We start from the raw sequence: 16,881 nt of genomic DNA, 5'->3' as shown, positions 1-16,881 counted from the left end.
ATTTGATGTAATTGCCGCATATAAATTGGACAGTTGACAATGCTGCATTCAAGGCTATGGGAAATATTACAACTCAATTAAGACCACATAGGTACAGCAAAAGTAGCTTATATTCCTTTTTATCACACATAACCAGGGGCTGCATAATACAACAGCTCTACTAGTCTATTTTCCAAGACAGCGCCCAAATCTATATTTATTCCGGACGACACCGGTAACTATTTTTTTTATTTTATCTACTGAAGAGGTTTTGAAGTTACTACCGTCAACTGCGACATTGAAAGCAGTTAAGTAGCCAAAACATGGCGGACGCGGATGAGCCGTAAGTAGCTGCCGAAGAAACAAGCAAGAAACACAGTCATTAACTGCCCGAAAGATGCTTTCAAATCTCATTAACCTACGAAAGCACAGCATGAATGAACCTTCTTTTATTCTCTCTTTTTAGGGAGAAGAAAAGAAGGAGAGTAGTGGAGCTGACTGAGAAGTTAGTGATGAATTGGTAGAACTGCCGGAAGGTTTGAGGTTACGAGAGAGGAGGAAGGTTAACGTTAGCTAGCCGAGGCAGCTAACCTGACAGTAGCTGAAAGCAGCATATAAAGTAATCAGTATACGGACAAAATGGCTAGTTAGCTCAGCGTGAGTAGCTAAAATGTCCGTACAGTGATTATTTTATAGTATCATTCACCTCTAGTCAAAATTAGAGGTCTTTTACTGCACCTTCTCACTGTTGACATGTTAGCTATTCACGTAGCCTCCCATTGGGGAGCTGTCCAGGCAAGATAGTAGGAAACCTTTAATGTCATAGGGTCACAATGTTAGATATTGCAATTTAACTATCATTTCATGGAAGGGTTAAACGTATTATATGGGTAAAATATGACAGAGAGATGACGTTGACACGGGGCAGGCACCAAAACACTAGTTTCTTGAATCTTAATTTTTTTTTTTTGCATGACCTGCTATAAATTGTCCATTTCCTTGCTATGTGAAAATTAATCTTTAATCAGAGTACTGAGTTTAAGTCTTGACTGGTTGATTTTTGTTTTATGTTTTTTGCATGATCTCTGTACACTACACTTTGTGAAATATAAAGCCATACAGTATTATGCATGCCGTCTACCCATTACATACTCTGAGATTGTCAGAGTTGCTGCTGATGACACATTATAAATGTTCATATTGTTGTTTTCAGGATGGTGGTGGATGGAGGCAATGGACGCACCTGTGAGTGGGAGGGGCGATGGAACCATATTAAAAAGTTTCTGGAAAGATCAGGGCCTTTCACTCATCCTGACTTTGAACCAAGCACAGAGGTGAAATAGAAATTACATTAACATTGTGAGTATGATGCGGGTTGCTTATTTTTCATCGGATCTAACCAATATTCACCTCTCATCGCAGTCACTGCAGTTCATGTTAGAAACATGCAAAATCCTGGTGATTGGTGCTGGTGGTCTGGGATGTGAGCTGCTGAAAGACCTGGTAAGATTACTATTTCTTTGAGTGTTTGAAAGGTTGAATTGCAGTTTTAATGACGGGTCAACTTGAACTTTTCACGTTTTCATTCATTTTGTGGCGCAGGCTTTGTCAGGCTTTCGCAACATCCATGTTGTTGACATGGACACCATTGATGTTTCCAACCTGAATCGACAGTTCCTTTTCAGGTCAGTATTTTCATGTTGCTTTATGTATTAAGTCAAGTTGGACCTGTACTATTAAGTAATGTATAGTAACCCTTTTCTGTTGTTGTCTAATGTTGACCAGACCAAAGGATGTAGGTCGACCGAAGGCGGATGTTGCAGCTGACTTTATTAACAGCCGAATCCCTGGATGCTGTGTAGTCCCGTATCCTTTTCATAGTGATGAATTGTGTGTCAGTTGTTCAGAAGTGGTAGATGTTTGTAGATGCTAGAAAAGAAATGGGGTTGTACAAAAATACCAAATCAATAATTCATAATCCAGTGGAAAGAACAAGGTAGCGCCTCCAAAGTATGTGACACATTACTATTACTAATAGAATCTAATAATGTAGATACAGTAGACATCATTCTTGGAGCACAGTCAGTGTGAACTTTTTCTTAATGCCTTGTTCAGACATTTTACCAAAATCCAAGACTTGGATGAAACGTTCTACAGACGTAAGTCTTTTTTAATTTTCTGCTTGTTCAAAATGGTTGGTGGGGGTCTAACAATACAGACACTCTATGACTCGGTTCAATACACAATACAAGGCTAGTGGTTTGATTCACTCACACTCACTCACTTTTCTCTATAATAAATAACATGAGATGAAAGATAGGCTGAAAAGCAATATCAACATTTAACAAGTCTTCACCTGCTTGTTATATTTCAGTACCCTGGCTGATGCATTCCTCCTGTGCATATAATTTGTGTTGAATTATATTGGGATCCATTTTTAGCTCTCTAATGCATATTGTTTTTATATTAAGAAATGCGTTGGTGCTTTCTAACCTGTACTGGTTGAACTGCATTATTATTAGACATGGGATTTGAATGTGTTCACCTCTGTTTTCATCTAGAATTCCACATAATTGTCTGTGGGCTGGACTCTGTAGTGGCCAGGAGGTGGATGAATGGTATGCTGGTAAGTTATTCGTCTTCCATACAATCTTTGTCACATTTGTGGATACTCTATTCAAATTCTCTTTGTCTAACTGTAATCAATGGTGTGTGTCTTTCTGTGCAGCTGTCTTTGTTGGTTTATGAGGATGGTGTCTTGGATCCAGGTTCCATCATTCCCTTAATCGATGGGGGGACTGAAGGTTTTAAAGGAAATGCCAGAGTCATTCTCCCTGGCATGACTGCCTGTATTGACTGCACACTTGAGCTTTATCCTCCTCAGGTAAAGGTTGACGTTTTTTCTGATAAAATAATGTCATCTCACAAACATTTCCTGGTCTGTTTCCTAAAAATACATCTGTCTGTGTAGATCAACTTCCCCATGTGTACAATAGCCTCCATGCCTCGTTTGCCAGAACATTGCGTTGAGTATGTCCGGATGCTGCTGTGGCCTAAGGAAACACCTTTTGGAGGTATGAGACAGACTGCAGTTCCAATCATTTCTGTTTAATGGTCTTTGTAATATATGTAATCAATGTGAAGAAACTCTGCCACCTAGCTTTAAAACCTATGAACACAGAAGTAACCTTAAGGTTTTGTTTGTGTATGTGTGTGCGCATGTGGATCAGATGGTGTGGCCCTGGACGGAGACGACCCAGAACATATCCAGTGGGTGTACCAGAGATCTCTGGAAAGGGCAGCAGAATTTAACATAACAGGAGTCACATACAGACTAACCCAGGGTGGGTACAGTACACATCAGTAAACACAGCAAGCTGTTTCTATCTGAACTATTTCTGGACCTTGATATTTAAGTCTCTGTCTGTAAAATATTTTTTCTTTTTGTGCAAAATAATGGAGAATATTGCAACCAGTATTTCTTATAAATTCTCACTCGAATCATCAGGGTTGATATGTTTCCTCTGTACCATATTTGAATGTTTCAGGTGTTGTGAAAAGGATAATCCCTGCTGTAGCATCTACAAACGCTGTCATTGCTGGTAAGTAACAAAAAGTAAATACATGAGTATTGTAGTAGAGGCCTCTGTGAAAGTGTATGCCAGGCCATATAGTTAATCATTTCTAAACCATGCTGAATATACAGACTTCCTGTAAACAGAAACTTCTTTACAACTTTTTTTCTGTTTTATTTCACCCAGCTGCTTGTGCAACAGAGGTTTTCAAGATAGCATCAAGGTGAGTTTGCGGGATTTGCTTTGCAGCCATTTGTATAAATTTTGCATGCCTGTCACCATTACTGATGATGTTTCCTTTTCCACGTGCAGTGCCTATATGCCTCTCAATAACTACATGGTCTTCAATGACGTTGACGGCCTGTACACGTACACTTTTGAGGCAGAACGGAAGGTATGCCCCTGAAATGCATTTTCTAGTTCATGGTTTCTACAGTGATCAAGTCATGGTTTACACACAGTACGCTGATGTTCACTCTTGTTGTAGGAAAACTGTTCAGCCTGCAGCCAAGTACCTCTAGACCTGCACTTTGCCCCATCTTCCAAACTTCAGGAAGTGCTTGACCACTTGACTGAGAGCGCCTCCCTGTAAGGATGCCTACCTCATTAAGTCTTTTTTTGTTTTGTTTTTTACACTAATTACTAAACTATAACTAATTACTAATACATACAGATTGTTGGGTTGCTGTTTGACTTGGGATTTGTAAAAATATGTTGCATTGCCTTCAACAAACTTTCTTTTTTATTTTTCAGACAAATGAAATCACCTGCTATAACAGCAACAGTGGAAGGGAAGAACAAAACATTATATCTACAGGTAATCCTAGTTTCACACTCTTCTGTTTTCAGCTCAGTATCATATCAATCTGAGGTTCTCTTGGTAATGTGTCCAAGGGATGTTTGTGACTGAGTTAGTCTGAATACCTGCCCAGAGCTTACTGATGTCCAAGACTATTTTAAAAGGTCAAAATTCTTATTATTGGTTCCCAGTTAAACTATTAATATTGAACATATTAAGTGTGTGCTAATGGGTTTAGGCAACAATTAAAGTTAGTTTGAGCTCAAGTTCATTTGTTATTTTGTTTTCCAGTCTGTTGCTTCAATTGAACAGAGGACTCGACCAAATCTCTCCAAAACCTTGAAAGGTGAGATGCTTGTCTATACTGAATATGTTTCCCTAGCATTGCCACAGCAAACACTGGATGTTGAATGAACCTATTATGAGTATTCTGACACAGTCATGTTATGAACTTGTTTTTTTTTTCCAGAGCTGGGACTGTCTGATGGGCAAGAGCTTGCTGTAGCTGATGTCACCACACCACAGACCATGTTGTTCAGACTTTGCTTTACCTCATAGGACAGACTCAAGCGCACTCCCTTGACCAGCCGATGTCATTTGTGTTTCCTGGCCAACTATGACATGAGTGCTGAATGTTTAAAATGGCCTAAAACTGGAACAGTTTACAATGTATTCAGTCATAGTATAAATGATTATACATTAGGTAATTTTATTGTTTTAATGTACTTGTTGACTAAAGTTAATGTTTTGCACTGAAAAGCCAAATCATTAGCTCACACCATATAATGTTTTGGTGACAAATTGTCTGCAGGTGTGAAGGATTTCTGCATTAATGTGTTATCTGCACTACACTCAAATGTGCTCTGTGCAAACAAAGATATGAGCATTGGTTACTTTGGAAAATATTATTCTGTGCTTCTTTTTTGGTTTTGAATATTTTAAATATTTATTTGTTCCAACACATTTGAAGTAGTGAAGAGACACTGATAATGGTGTGTGAACTGGAATAAAAATGTTTTTATTTCTTAAATGGCAATGTTTCTGCTTTCTCTGTTTACCCTGTGAATGTGGGAGTGAAATGATGAGTCTGAGTCATAAAGTGTAAATGAATCAATGGAGATCCACTTTGCTTTACAGGCGCTGATGTATGACACAGACTGAACATCTAGTTTTCAAGGTGCTGAACTACCATATAAAATGGCTAAAGCTCAAGCTTAAAATTTAAACAACATACAATTTCAAGTTTGGGAGGAATGTTGTCAGTAGAAGGCTATATAGAATAAAACAAGTGTGCATTCTTACTCAGACACATACCTATAAATAGGAAAACCAAAGAAACTGATCATTTTGAAGTGTTTTAAAAGTTTTTCCAGAGGTGTACGTATCTCTGGAGGATGTCCTTCTGCTGACTGCACTTCCTTTGCATTTCTTTCTTTTTTTCAGTTTTATTTACACAATGCAGTGTACAAGGTAATTGTCAACAACAATAGCAGGAAACAAGGAATGCTCAAAGTAATGCAGCAAAACAAAACAAAAACATAATAATGCAGAAATCAAATCAAGAGAGCGATAGAGAGAAAAATTAATAAATAAATAAAAATACAATAAATCAGTCAAACTCATTACATTAGAATTCATGCAATAATTTAGTGTGACCAGATATGATTTACAGTAAGAAATGAAACAGAAAAGTTGGGTTTTTGTTTTGTAAATTTGCTGGTGTGTATCTGGAATTTTTGCTAATAAAGAAAAAAGGTTGATAATGACCAACTTATTTGTAGGTATTTATTTCCTTATCAAAAAGACCAAATAAAAATACATTCAATTTTGATTTTAGCATTTCAGGCCCACACAGTCGGACCGGATCATCATGACGTCATGGTGCTACGTGGAAAGGAAGTGGCGAGCAGCAGCAGGCTAATGCTAATGCTAGCAGCTGTGCTAACAAGTTGAGAGCGACCAAAACAAACGATGACGGCCGAGCAAGTGAGCCGAAAGAAGCTTGGGATTGATTTTCCTTGATAGTACCAGACGCGTATCTGGTGCGGAATAACAGATACATGTGTTTTTTTTTTCTTTGTACGTGTCTGACCTGGATGGATAGATAATGCGTGCCAAATGTTTGTGGGAGCTGTGACTGTGTATCTCGGTGTCTCGTCCCTATGTGTGCACCGACTTACAGCTTTCTGCTAACTAGCTTGGTGGACGCTAGCTGTCAACAGAGCAGAGCTTTTTTTTTTTTCGGGGGCAGACCAAACCCTTTGAAATCGCTAAACGTTGTTCATAACTTGACACAACGTAAAAATGCCAGGACAGACAGAGAAGTGACCGTGGTTTGTTTGTGTGGTTAACGCCACTTATCCCTGCTGGAAAGAAGAACCGTGGTGCAACGATTTCTGAGCTTGGTTGTGGTTGTTGTTAGTAGCTTCTTGCTAGTTAACAGTTCAAAAAAAATGAGCTGGTTCAACGCATCTCACTTGTCCAGCTTCGCTAAACAAGCTTTAACAACAGCTCAGAAGTCAATCGACCGTGTGTTGGACATCAAAGAGGAGGACCAATGGGGTGACACAACTGTAATGCCCTATGATGGTAAGTAACGTTGCTTAAAGATGGTGACACTTATGCTACTGGATCAAGACCTGTGCCACATTGTAGATTAAACATTTTGTCTGATTTTTTTTTCCTGTACAGATGTTTCAATACCGGGGAAGCTTTCATTAAGCGGAGGATGGGGGATGACGCAGTGGGAAGCACCCCCGGAGGAAAATCCATCCATCACTCCTCCTCCCTCCTCTGAGGCCATTACTACTCCTGTGACCCGCACTGTTGTGGATGAATCAGAAAACTTTTTTAGTGCCTTCCTGACACCTGTAGATGTACAAGGTGTCGCCCAAAGCCAGGTAGTGTCCGTGCCCCCGGCGAAGTCCCAAAGGCGGCCTCAGGAGAAGGAGAAGAAACAGAAAGAGGCCGTTATCCAGACAGATGTGGTGGAGACTCAGGATTCGGCGCCTGCTGATAAGAGTCACGAGAGTCAAACAGCTGCTGAGAGCCAGCCTGTGGAGTCCGAGTCTTCGCCGACACCACCTTACCAAGACACTGTACTCCTGCAGCCTCTTTCTCCTGTCTCTTCCTCCGGTGATCTGACCTGTAACTCTGACAGCAAGTTGAGTAGCACAAAAACAACGGTCGATTCGACGGATGAGCTGGATTCAAAAACAGGGGAGTCACAGGCCACGCCATCAGAAAACCAGGTTGAGCAGGACACCACGGACTCGTCTCCACCTTCTGCTGTCACGTCTGAGCCGAAGAGCTCCGCCCCCTCTGGTCCTTCGCCCTCTCCATCCTCTAAAGAAGCGCTGCTAGAGCATAAAGACTCGAAGGGGGAAGACCGTCAAAATGATACCCCCTCCCCTCCAGTAAGCGCTTTCTCCTCAGGAACCTCTACCACCAGTGACATTGAAGTGCTCGACCATGAGAGTGTGTTGAGTGAGAGCTCAGCCAGCTCCAGGCAGGAAACAGGTGATGGCAAGGCCGGCCTTCACTTAATGCAGGGCTCTTTCCAGCTTCTAACTGCCTCCACGTGTGGAGATTTCCCCCGACTGGAGGACTACCCCAAACTCACGGAGAGCTGCGGTTCCTCCTCAGATGCATTTGAACGCATCGATTCATTCAGTGTACAGTCGCTGGACAGCCGGAGCGTCAGCGAGGTAAACTCGGACGACGAGATCCCTGGCAGTCGGACGCTAGCGTCTGTCACTGCAGGTCCTGCTCCTTTGACAGTGTCATCAGCTGTTTGTCAGAAGCAGGAGGATGGTGTGGCGGAGAAGGCAGGAGAGGAGGAGGAGGAGGAGGAGGACGAGGGGGAAGAAGAGGGATTCACAGAAACAATGAGGGAGCAGTCACTGGATGAGATGGAGGAGAGCGGACGGAGTGCGACACCTGTGAACAGTGAGCAGCCTGAGGAGCTGACAGAACAAGAACAGGAATCTGAGGCCAACGTCACGTTGTCTGATCCATCCACAGCCGAAGAGCAGATCACACCTCCAATCACAGAAGAGATGAAAAGCGTCTCGACAGTTCAGATATTGGAGCTTCAAAAGGTAACGCTTTGCATAGGATTCCTTTTGTTGCTGTCAATATCAGTTGTAAAGATTTGTTTTATTCACATATTACACACTTTTTATATGTTGGCTGATTATAGGGACAGTCTGTAAAATTTAACTTTACAAAGTTCATGTGTGTGCATGAACCACAGTGAATATCCTAGGCTGTTCAACTGGAAACACCCTACCCCCAGAGCATTTCTTTAGCGCAACACTTTGGTAAACAAATGTGAGTGATTGATTGCTGTCATGTACTTGTGTGTATACAGAGCAATACCAAGAAGAAGTCATAGCCTTGTCTTGCATCAATTAACAAAAGCAATTACTTGAAAATAGCTTCAGAGCAACACTATTTTGCATTTGATTCCTTAGCATGCAAGCTAGAAGAAAATTGCTTAATTACACTTCAAATTCTCTGTCTAATGTCTAAATACATAGTGTAGTTATCATTTTTGTTGAGTCATTTATCAATATTATCCCCAAAAGGCAATTGGAAAAATCAAAAAGTGTATTTAAACACCATCTCAGTGTTTTTCCTCAAGAGTTAAGTTTTATGTTTTCAAGCTTTCCTGTGCAACTGCTGTTGTAAACACAAAGCCTGTTGCGAATGTGTTGTAGACGATTGACGAGCTGTCGGGTCGCCTTGAGAAGAGAGAGTCTCAGCTGCTCGCAGTCAGCAAAGACAAGGCCAGGCTGGAGGAGGAGTGTGACAACCTCAAAGAGTGAGTACATGAGACACGGACCTGCTTCACAAAGGCACTGAAACTGATCCTGATAAGGAAGTTGTTATGGCCAGTGTTCTAGCTAATATTTACTTCAGGCCAGGATTTGCCAACATAAAACCAACATAGGATTAACACCCATAAAATGATCATCGTTAATCTTTTATGTCAAAAACAAACAGCACTGTGCAGTTACTATAAATTGTTGTGTAATTATTAATATACTGTCAAAATGTTTAGGTGTTTTCTTTCAGTACGTGCCTGTTGAATGCTTAAAATAATGATTGTCTTGGCCTTGCGACTGTATAGATTTTGAGTGTGAGCTCTTTCACTAATTAGTCTGTTCATCTTCCAGTGAAGTGATAAGCCTCAAGGAGGAGAGCTCCACTGTTCAGTCCCTGAAGGATGAGTTCACCCAGCGCATAGCAGACGCAGAGAGAAAGGCTCAGCTGGCCTGCAAAGAGAGAGATATAGCCAAGAAGGTACCGCTCATATTTTAGCGATCCGTGCTCTTCTTTCTCTGTCTCACATCAAAGAAGTCAACAACCCACTCAAACGTGTCCAAAGTTTCTGTTTCAAAGATGTTTTTCTGTGTTAACAGGAGATAAAAGGACTGCGAGAGGAGCTCTCTACAAGGCTGAACTCCAGTGACACAATGGAGATCATCAAAGAGAAAGAGGAGCAGATCAGAGGTCTACTGGAGGAAGGTAATACATATTTACACAGAGAGAGTAAACTATAATTTGCCACCTCTACTTGAATAGTAGTAGAAGAAATCCACCATACATCAATCTTTGATTGTAAAGGATTGTGAATGTTTTAAAGAGCATTCAGCGACTTTATACCTTGGGATTGAAAAACTCAGACATAGTTGATTTTGTCTCAGCATCTTTTTATAACTTTACCTAAGTAGTTTTTTTTTACTCTTACTCTAAGGTGAAAAGTTGTCCAAGCAGCAGCTGCAGCACAGCAACATCATCAAGAAGCTGCGTGTGAAGGAGAAGGAGAGCGACACAAGGATCATCAAGCAGCAGAAGAAAATCAAGGAGCACGAGGAAGAGCTGAGGCAGCTGCAGGAGGTCAGAATTCAGATGGCTTATACTTTTTAATAGTTGAATAGTTAAAATATATCACAAGCTGTGTCAAAAACAACACATCATCTATTGATAATTTGTTTGTAAAGACATGAGGAAACACCATGTTCTCTTACGATCTCCTATATATAATAGAGAAGAATAACACATGACTTGTTTTCTCCTGTCCTGAATAGATAAAGTGTTAGTTGTAACTGACTACAATTAGTGTAATTATGGCTACCACTCTGTCTATGTTTGTGTGTTTAGGTTCTGGATGGGAAGGAGGAGGTGGAGAAACAGCACCGGGAAAACATCAAGAAGCTGAATGCTGTGGTGGAGCGGCAGGAGAAGGAGCTGAGCAGGCTGCAGTCGGACTCTGAGGAGCTGCAGGAGAAAAACAGAAGCCTACAGGCGGCTCTGGACAACTCTTATAAGTAAACACTGCCACACCCCACTGTTAATAGTGAATGCTGAGAACCAGAGCTCATAGTGTAAATATATTCCATCATGCTGGTTATTATATTCCTCCATGGTTGAGAATACAGCTAAATGTTTGGAAAGTGGCACATTTATTGTGTGGCACTTTTTGCTGGATTTGAAAAGAGACAATGAAACTGAAGTTGGAGTGTTAACTTGAATAACTTCCACCTTTATTTTGATGGTTTTTACCTCTACTTTGGGTGTAGTGTGGGAATTGTTGTAACTTTTATACACAATCCCCCAAATTCTAAGTGAAAAGAGATTAGTTTGATAAACTAACTCTTTAAAATAATGTTATATATATAAATACACCATAGACATTGTTTGATTTCATGTCCAGTGTGTGGAGTACAGAGCCAAAGAAAGGATGAATGCTTCACTTATGCTCGCTGACTACTCTGTAATAGGCTCATGATGTTAATGGTCTTCTTCAACATCTGCTGCCAGGGAGCTGGCAGAACTCCACAAGTCGAATGCCAGCAGAGCCAGCGTGGCTGAAGAAGTAGCTCTGAGCAGAGAAACACAGGCCAAGGAGCAGCTGAGTCTGGCGCTGGAGAAAGCCCAGGAGGAGGCCAGGATGCAGCAGGAGGCTCTGGCCAACCAGGTAACACATACTCAACATGTAAAAAACACCATGAAGCAGTTTGTTTGCTGGATTTGGGAAATACTACACACTGAAAAAATGTCCATGCAACACATTCATAGGGGTTTAGTTTTGACTCAGTAAACCTTGGTCCTCAAACATGAGTCAGTTCTGCAGCTGTAATTTGTTTGTGATGTCTGTGCCTTGGGGCTGGAGGCACTGCAGCACAGATCCTTTAGTTAATGATTGATTCTTTCACCACACCCTGGCTTTGTTTATCTGCACCCTCTTTCATTCACACTATTACTTTTTTTTTTTGCATATATTTTTGTCATTTATACATAAATGAAATGAAACTGTTACTGTCTGATTTCATTGTATTGTTGCCCAGATTTACTTAATCAGTTCTCTCTAATGTTGTACATAGGTGGCTGATCTGAGACTGGCTCTGCAGAGGGCTGAGCAGCAGCAGGGAAGGAAAGAAGATTATTTGAGGGAGGAGATCAGTGAGCTTCAACAGGTAACTTAATATGCGTGACCCACTGTGTCTGACCAAGCTAATCGTGACAGGGCAGCATTTGTTTCATCTGCGGTGCCATATTTTTCTTTTTCATTTTCCACAGAGGCTCCAAGAGGCAGAGACCAGAAACCAGGAGCTCAGCCAGAGTGTAACCTCGGCAACACGGCCACTTCTGCGACAGATCGAGAACTTGCAGGCCTCGTTGGGTGGACAAACGGCATCCTGGGAAAAACTGGAGAAGAGCATCTCTGATAGGCTTGGTAGGAGGAGAGAGTTTAACAATCGCAATCAACAAGCATTGTATGAAGCAGGTAACAATATTTAGCTTATGCCATGCACTTTTCAACAGCTGAAGCCCAGGCACAGCTGGCTGTCGCTGTGGAGAAGGAGCGTTCGGCAACAGAGGAACTGTTGTCCATCAAGTCCCAGCTGGCTTCTCTGGAGTCCCAGAATTCTTTGCTCCGCCAGGAGAAAGCCCGACACCTGGCAAACCTTGACGCTGAGAAAAGCAAGAGGGAGAAACTGGAGGATGAGTGCAGCAGGTAAAGATATGCAACAAAAAAACTCAGATCAACAGAGTTAAGTTATCCTTCAACTAGTCACCAATACTTAGATTGGGATCAATGGGTTATATTTTTTAGCAGTTTAACAAAGAAGATGCATTTAATTTTGCTATCAAGAGCTCATTTGCTTTTCAGTTATTGTGTGAAATCTATGGGTGAGTGAGAGCATTGCAGGCTGGCTAATAAATATTTGGTTTTTCAAGCTGCGTGAGTGAAACTTTTAAGTTGTACGTTTCCCTGACGGGCAATTAAACTGCAGTGGTGAGAGTGCTGAATTCTTACCACAAGACCACTGAGAGAGTGCATTGCAGATGAGAGAGATGCTGTATGAATGAGTGCTGTATGACAAAAATAGAAGAGCTAACTTCTTCTCAAATTCTTCCCTGAAAGAGTAGTGTTTTTGTCTGTGGATGGTGGCATTTCTATGCCTCCGTGTTGGCGACAGCTGGGACTGGAGGCATTATGTTTCCAAGCTGGCAGTCTGTCCTATTTTTGTGAATATGTTATTTCAGGAACACCTTGGGGGGAATTTCTCCAAATTTGGCACAGTCGTTCACTTGGACTCATGGATGAACTGATTAGATTTTAATCAAGGTCCCAAAACCACTGCCTGTTGATTATACATGACCCTGGAGTTAAAATTTACCATTGTTGTCAGACCACTTTGTTAAGGCAGAGGGTGAAAAAATTGTGTGTTCACTGGGAATTTTTTTTTCAGACTGTGGAGGTTGTCTGAAACATTTAGTCACAACATCTCCCCTTGTAATGCTAATTCTTCCTTCCTGGAGAGTGTTTTTGTTTTACAACAAAGCCATTTGTAAGTCAGAGTACGAGGCAGAGGCAGCCACCCTCCCCCTTCTGAGGGAGCCACTCATGCATGTACACATAGCTGTTCGTGGCAGGGCTGTGTGTTGTGGGAAGGCCTCCTGATGTGACAGGGCCAGTGGCGCAATGGATAACGCGTCTGACTACGGATCAGAAGATTCTAGGTTCGACTCCTGGCTGGCTCGATGTGTTTTTCTCTCACTTTGAGTGGACATTATGAAGCACAGGAGGGGAAAAAACAGCCACATTATGCTTACGGCAGTTTAGAATATTATGCTGTTGATTGTTTGTATTGACTTTGTGTTATTTTATCTCTATTTAGAGAGCATGTTGAATTGGAAAATCTACGAGGAGAACACAGTCGAATGCTAGAAGACTCCAAGAAAGAAAAGGTAACAAAATGTTTGTTTCTAATATTGTTGTTATTATCCATTGTGAAAAAACATTTCCCTCATGTGTGCATTTTTGTTTCCTCTGCCAGCTGCTGTTGACCAATCAGCTAGAAATGGAGAAGATGAAGGTGGAGCAGGAGAAGAAGAAATGCTACTTGGCACAAGAGGCACTCAAGGAAAAGGTTTAAGAGGATTTTAGAAATTATGAGAATCAACTGTCATCTTAAAAGGATAGTTCACCCAAAATTCAAATTTCACTCATTATCTACTCACCCTCATGTCGACTAAGGGCTGGGAGAAGTTTCAGAGTCCTCCATGCCTTCTCTGAGTTACAGCGGGGCTCTGTGCAGCACTGCATGTTCATATGACGGTTGCGAATGGAGCTCACTTTTTTTCGTCCAAAAAGACACACCAAAAAACATCCAAATACCTCCATAGTGCTTGTCTGTAATGTCCCTCTTGTATTGAAGCCCCAACATGAGAAATTGTTCCGAAAAAAATTAAATAAGTATATGTTTTAAGCTTGTTTGTAATGGACGACATGAGGGTGAGTAGATAATGAGTGAAATTTGAATTTTCGTGTGAACTATCCCTTTAAGTCTGTTTTTATGAAATCAACATTTCTCAATTGAAACAGTGAGGATGTTTTAATTTTGCCATCTAATATTGTAAAATGATTCCCTTTAAGGAGCGGAAGTCTACGACCCACTCTGTAGGAGAGCCTGCAGCATCTTCCACCCCCTCTCTGTCCCGGTCCAGCTCCATCAGTGGGGCAGACAATGCTGGTCTGCACACACCTATTCTTTCCCAGGTACACACTTAGGGTTAAAGTCTAGAAATTACTTTGAGTTTGTATACAATTCAATTCTTGTAACTGATCTGGTTCTGTTTTTCCCCCCAGGATGACTCTTTAGACCACTCGCTAAGCACCATGACCATGTCTATGTCGATGAGTGGGACCAACCTGTATGAGGCTGCCAGGCTTTCAGGAGGCTCCAGCGTCATAGAGAACCTCCAGTCACAACTCAAACTGAGAGAAGGAGAGATAGCTCAGTTACAGGTAGCAATTCAGAACAAAGTTGCATTAAAGAGGAACTATGCAGGATTTTTTTTTGCCTAACTAGGCTACATTTTTACCTTTAATTAAACAGCTTTAGAGTATTTGTGATGGTTTAATAAATGACATGTAACTTGTTACGAGGGAGAATGGAGGCTCTCTGCCTTCCACCCAGTGTCTCTTGGCTGAAAAACAACTTTGCAAGATCAGCGCTGCTGCCCCGGTGTCCCAGCTCTCGTCTCTGCGCATCGCCACACAACAGCGCCCCATAACCTGTAATCTCTTGTTTATGGCGGATAAGACTACACAAATATACATCATAACATTGTATATGATATATAACGTTATGTACCACTCTATTTATTGATTTCTCGCTGGCTTTGTTGTAAACAAATGCACAAGGCCAGGAGGAGGATTAGCAAAACAGCAGAAAAGCGACCTGACTTGCATAGTTCCCCTTTAAGTTGCTTAATTCAGAATTTTTGTTAAGAAAGTTGAACAAATCTTCCAGTTTCTTTCAATTAAAAATTATGTGATTTTGAAACGTGAAAAATTGTCAGCTGCAAATTTTACACTTTGGTAGCAAAAAAAAAGTGTCATCCAGCGACATAATGGACTGTTTTTACCACCCTTTTTCTTTTCTCGTGTTGCTGCAGCTTGAAATCTCTGGTCTGGAGAGGAGTCGCTCTGTGATGGCGGAGGAACTGGTTCGACTTACCAATCAAAACGATGAGATGGAGGAGAAGGTGAAAGAGATCCCCAAGTTGAGAGTCCAGCTCAAGGTGAGAGCTATAAATCTTCAGAAAAGATCTGAAAAAAAGTGTAATTGCAGCCATAAACTCTGTATCATCTTCTTCATGTGTACTACTTGTGACTGTGTATATATCAGGATCTGGAGCAGAGGCACAACACCATCCTGCAGATGTATGGAGAAAAGGCTGAAGAGGCAGAGGAGCTGAGATTGGACCTTGAAGATGTGAAGAACATGTACAAAACCCAGATTGATGAACTTCTGCAGAACCAGAAATGAACAGTTTTTACTGCCATTGTATTACATCTGGACGCTCACAAGCAAAACCGTTGACCATCTTCACCACAACTGCATTCACAGATAAAGATGGGCCAGAAAATACAAGTTCAATCACTTTGTCAAAAGGAAATTATTTTATCTTTATCTATTGTTTTATTTTGATTAAATATAATATACTCTATTTAAGTGGGGTGGTGGGATTACATAACATACACTGCGTTACTACAGAACAGTATGAAGGATAGCCACAGATTGTGATTCAGGTCTCCATTTTAAATCCTTTTGCTTTGCTTTAGACATAATTTCTCATGATTGAACCTTTGACAGAGTACTGTAGAGACAGTTTATAACTGTAGGAAAGGGTGAAAGCTTTTTTTTTGCACTATCCAGAGTCATCCTTGTTTATTTCTTGGGGCATAATCAGAATGGTTTAAGAAATATATAAAAATTTGTACAGAGAAATGTATGTATTCTTAACTCAAATCACAAAATGTGGTGTAGACCTGAGAGTAGTCTGTGATAGAGATCCCATGAATGGGATTTTAAATTATATAAATATGTAAATGAATAAACATTTATTCAGTGGTGGTGAGAAATTCTGTCACTCTTACTTTAAACTATGTCGACTCCCACATTGAAAGTCAGCATTTTCATTGCATTCACACAAAATACTAGATTATCTCAATCTCAATGCTACAAATACTTCCTCCAATAAATCTCTGTGTTCTGAGAAATTCATACCGTTGTCCAATCTTTATAGTTGTTCCCACCATTTACCATAATTAAAACGTTTAATTCAGGGGTGTCAAACGTGCGGCCCGCAGGCCAAAACTGGCCCTCGGGATGAATTTGCCAAGTGTGAAAATTACGTAAAAGACAGAATAGGCATTATGTTGTTGAAATTGCACCTATGTTTATCAAGAAATTCCAGGTTGTTCATAATATGTTTTGTAAAAGGATAGTTCATTAACTGTAAACATCTTAGTAATGTACTAAAACAAAGGGAAAAATTCAAAGTTCTTTTTTTCTATATTCATTTCTTTATTTCAGACCCAAATTTATAGGCTATCATGCTATTATTTTGCTGGTCCGGCCCATTTGTGATCAAATAAGGCTTTTTGTGGACCCTGAACTACCGTATAATGAGTTTGACACCACTGGTTTAATTGAATGTTAT

The 16,881-nt window shown here is 40.8% G+C and overlaps 2 protein-coding genes and 1 non-coding gene across 8 annotated transcripts; all 3 read left to right on the top strand.

Annotated features, from left to right (window-relative positions):
• The first annotated feature begins 285 nt into the window (after positions 1–285).
• Positions 286–5,383, top strand: uba3 (ubiquitin-like modifier activating enzyme 3). 6 transcript variants are annotated; one of them, XM_085776171.1, is made up of 18 exons: positions 286–322; positions 446–484; positions 1,193–1,313; positions 1,402–1,482; positions 1,582–1,664; positions 1,765–1,845; positions 2,095–2,138; positions 2,541–2,605; positions 2,708–2,863; positions 2,951–3,053; positions 3,210–3,323; positions 3,528–3,581; positions 3,741–3,777; positions 3,867–3,948; positions 4,042–4,142; positions 4,308–4,371; positions 4,645–4,699; positions 4,823–5,383. In XM_085776171.1, the coding sequence occupies exons 1-18, from the start codon at positions 303–305 to the stop codon at positions 4,909–4,911; spliced, it is 1,389 nt and encodes a 462-aa protein (XP_085632297.1). In that variant the 5' UTR covers positions 286–302; the 3' UTR covers positions 4,912–5,383. The 6 variants fall into 6 exon arrangements, with proteins under 6 accessions (XP_085632297.1, XP_085632295.1, XP_085632299.1 ...); XM_085776169.1 differs by having other exon boundaries at positions 446–499; XM_085776173.1 differs by having other exon boundaries at positions 446–522.
• Positions 5,384–6,239: 856 nt separating this feature from the next.
• tmf1 (TATA element modulatory factor 1) lies at positions 6,240–16,272 on the top strand. Its single transcript, XM_085776167.1, has 17 exons — positions 6,240–6,942; positions 7,045–8,453; positions 9,075–9,178; positions 9,534–9,660; positions 9,780–9,885; positions 10,115–10,257; positions 10,522–10,688; positions 11,182–11,338; positions 11,745–11,837; positions 11,941–12,097; positions 12,187–12,379; positions 13,548–13,617; positions 13,707–13,799; positions 14,306–14,428; positions 14,519–14,677; positions 15,331–15,456; positions 15,564–16,272. The coding sequence occupies exons 1-17, from the start codon at positions 6,807–6,809 to the stop codon at positions 15,702–15,704; spliced, it is 3,504 nt and encodes a 1,167-aa protein (XP_085632293.1). The 5' UTR covers positions 6,240–6,806; the 3' UTR covers positions 15,705–16,272.
• trnar-acg (transfer RNA arginine (anticodon ACG)) lies at positions 13,338–13,410 on the top strand. The gene has a single exon. It is a non-coding gene; the product is annotated as a tRNA-Arg (tRNA).
• Positions 16,273–16,881: the final 609 nt, after the last annotated feature.

Source organism: Trachurus japonicus, chromosome 5 (assembly GCF_045865225.1).
Source record: "Trachurus japonicus isolate A0001 chromosome 5, Traja_1.0".
Classification (NCBI taxonomy): domain Eukaryota; kingdom Metazoa; phylum Chordata; class Actinopteri; order Carangiformes; family Carangidae; genus Trachurus; species Trachurus japonicus.
The sequence above is the reverse complement of the archived record's forward strand: the minus strand, read 5'-3'. Positions and strand labels throughout refer to the sequence as shown.

Coding starts and splice junctions, on each gene's coding strand:
- uba3 (XM_085776168.1), top strand. CDS start 417: ATGAACCTTCTTTTATTCTCTCTTTTTAGGGAGAAGAAAAGAAGGAGA. Junction 2,606..2,707: donor GGTGGATGAATGGTATGCTG/GTAAGTTATTCG, acceptor CTTTCTGTGCAG/CTGTCTTTGTTGGTTTATGA. Junction 3,324..3,527: donor CACATACAGACTAACCCAGG/GTGGGTACAGTA, acceptor TGAATGTTTCAG/GTGTTGTGAAAAGGATAATC.
- tmf1 (XM_085776167.1), top strand. CDS start 6,807: ATGAGCTGGTTCAACGCATCTCACTTGTCCAGCTTCGCTAAACAAGCT. Junction 6,943..7,044: donor AACTGTAATGCCCTATGATG/GTAAGTAACGTT, acceptor TTTCCTGTACAG/ATGTTTCAATACCGGGGAAG. Junction 10,258..10,521: donor AGCTGAGGCAGCTGCAGGAG/GTCAGAATTCAG, acceptor TTGTGTGTTTAG/GTTCTGGATGGGAAGGAGGA.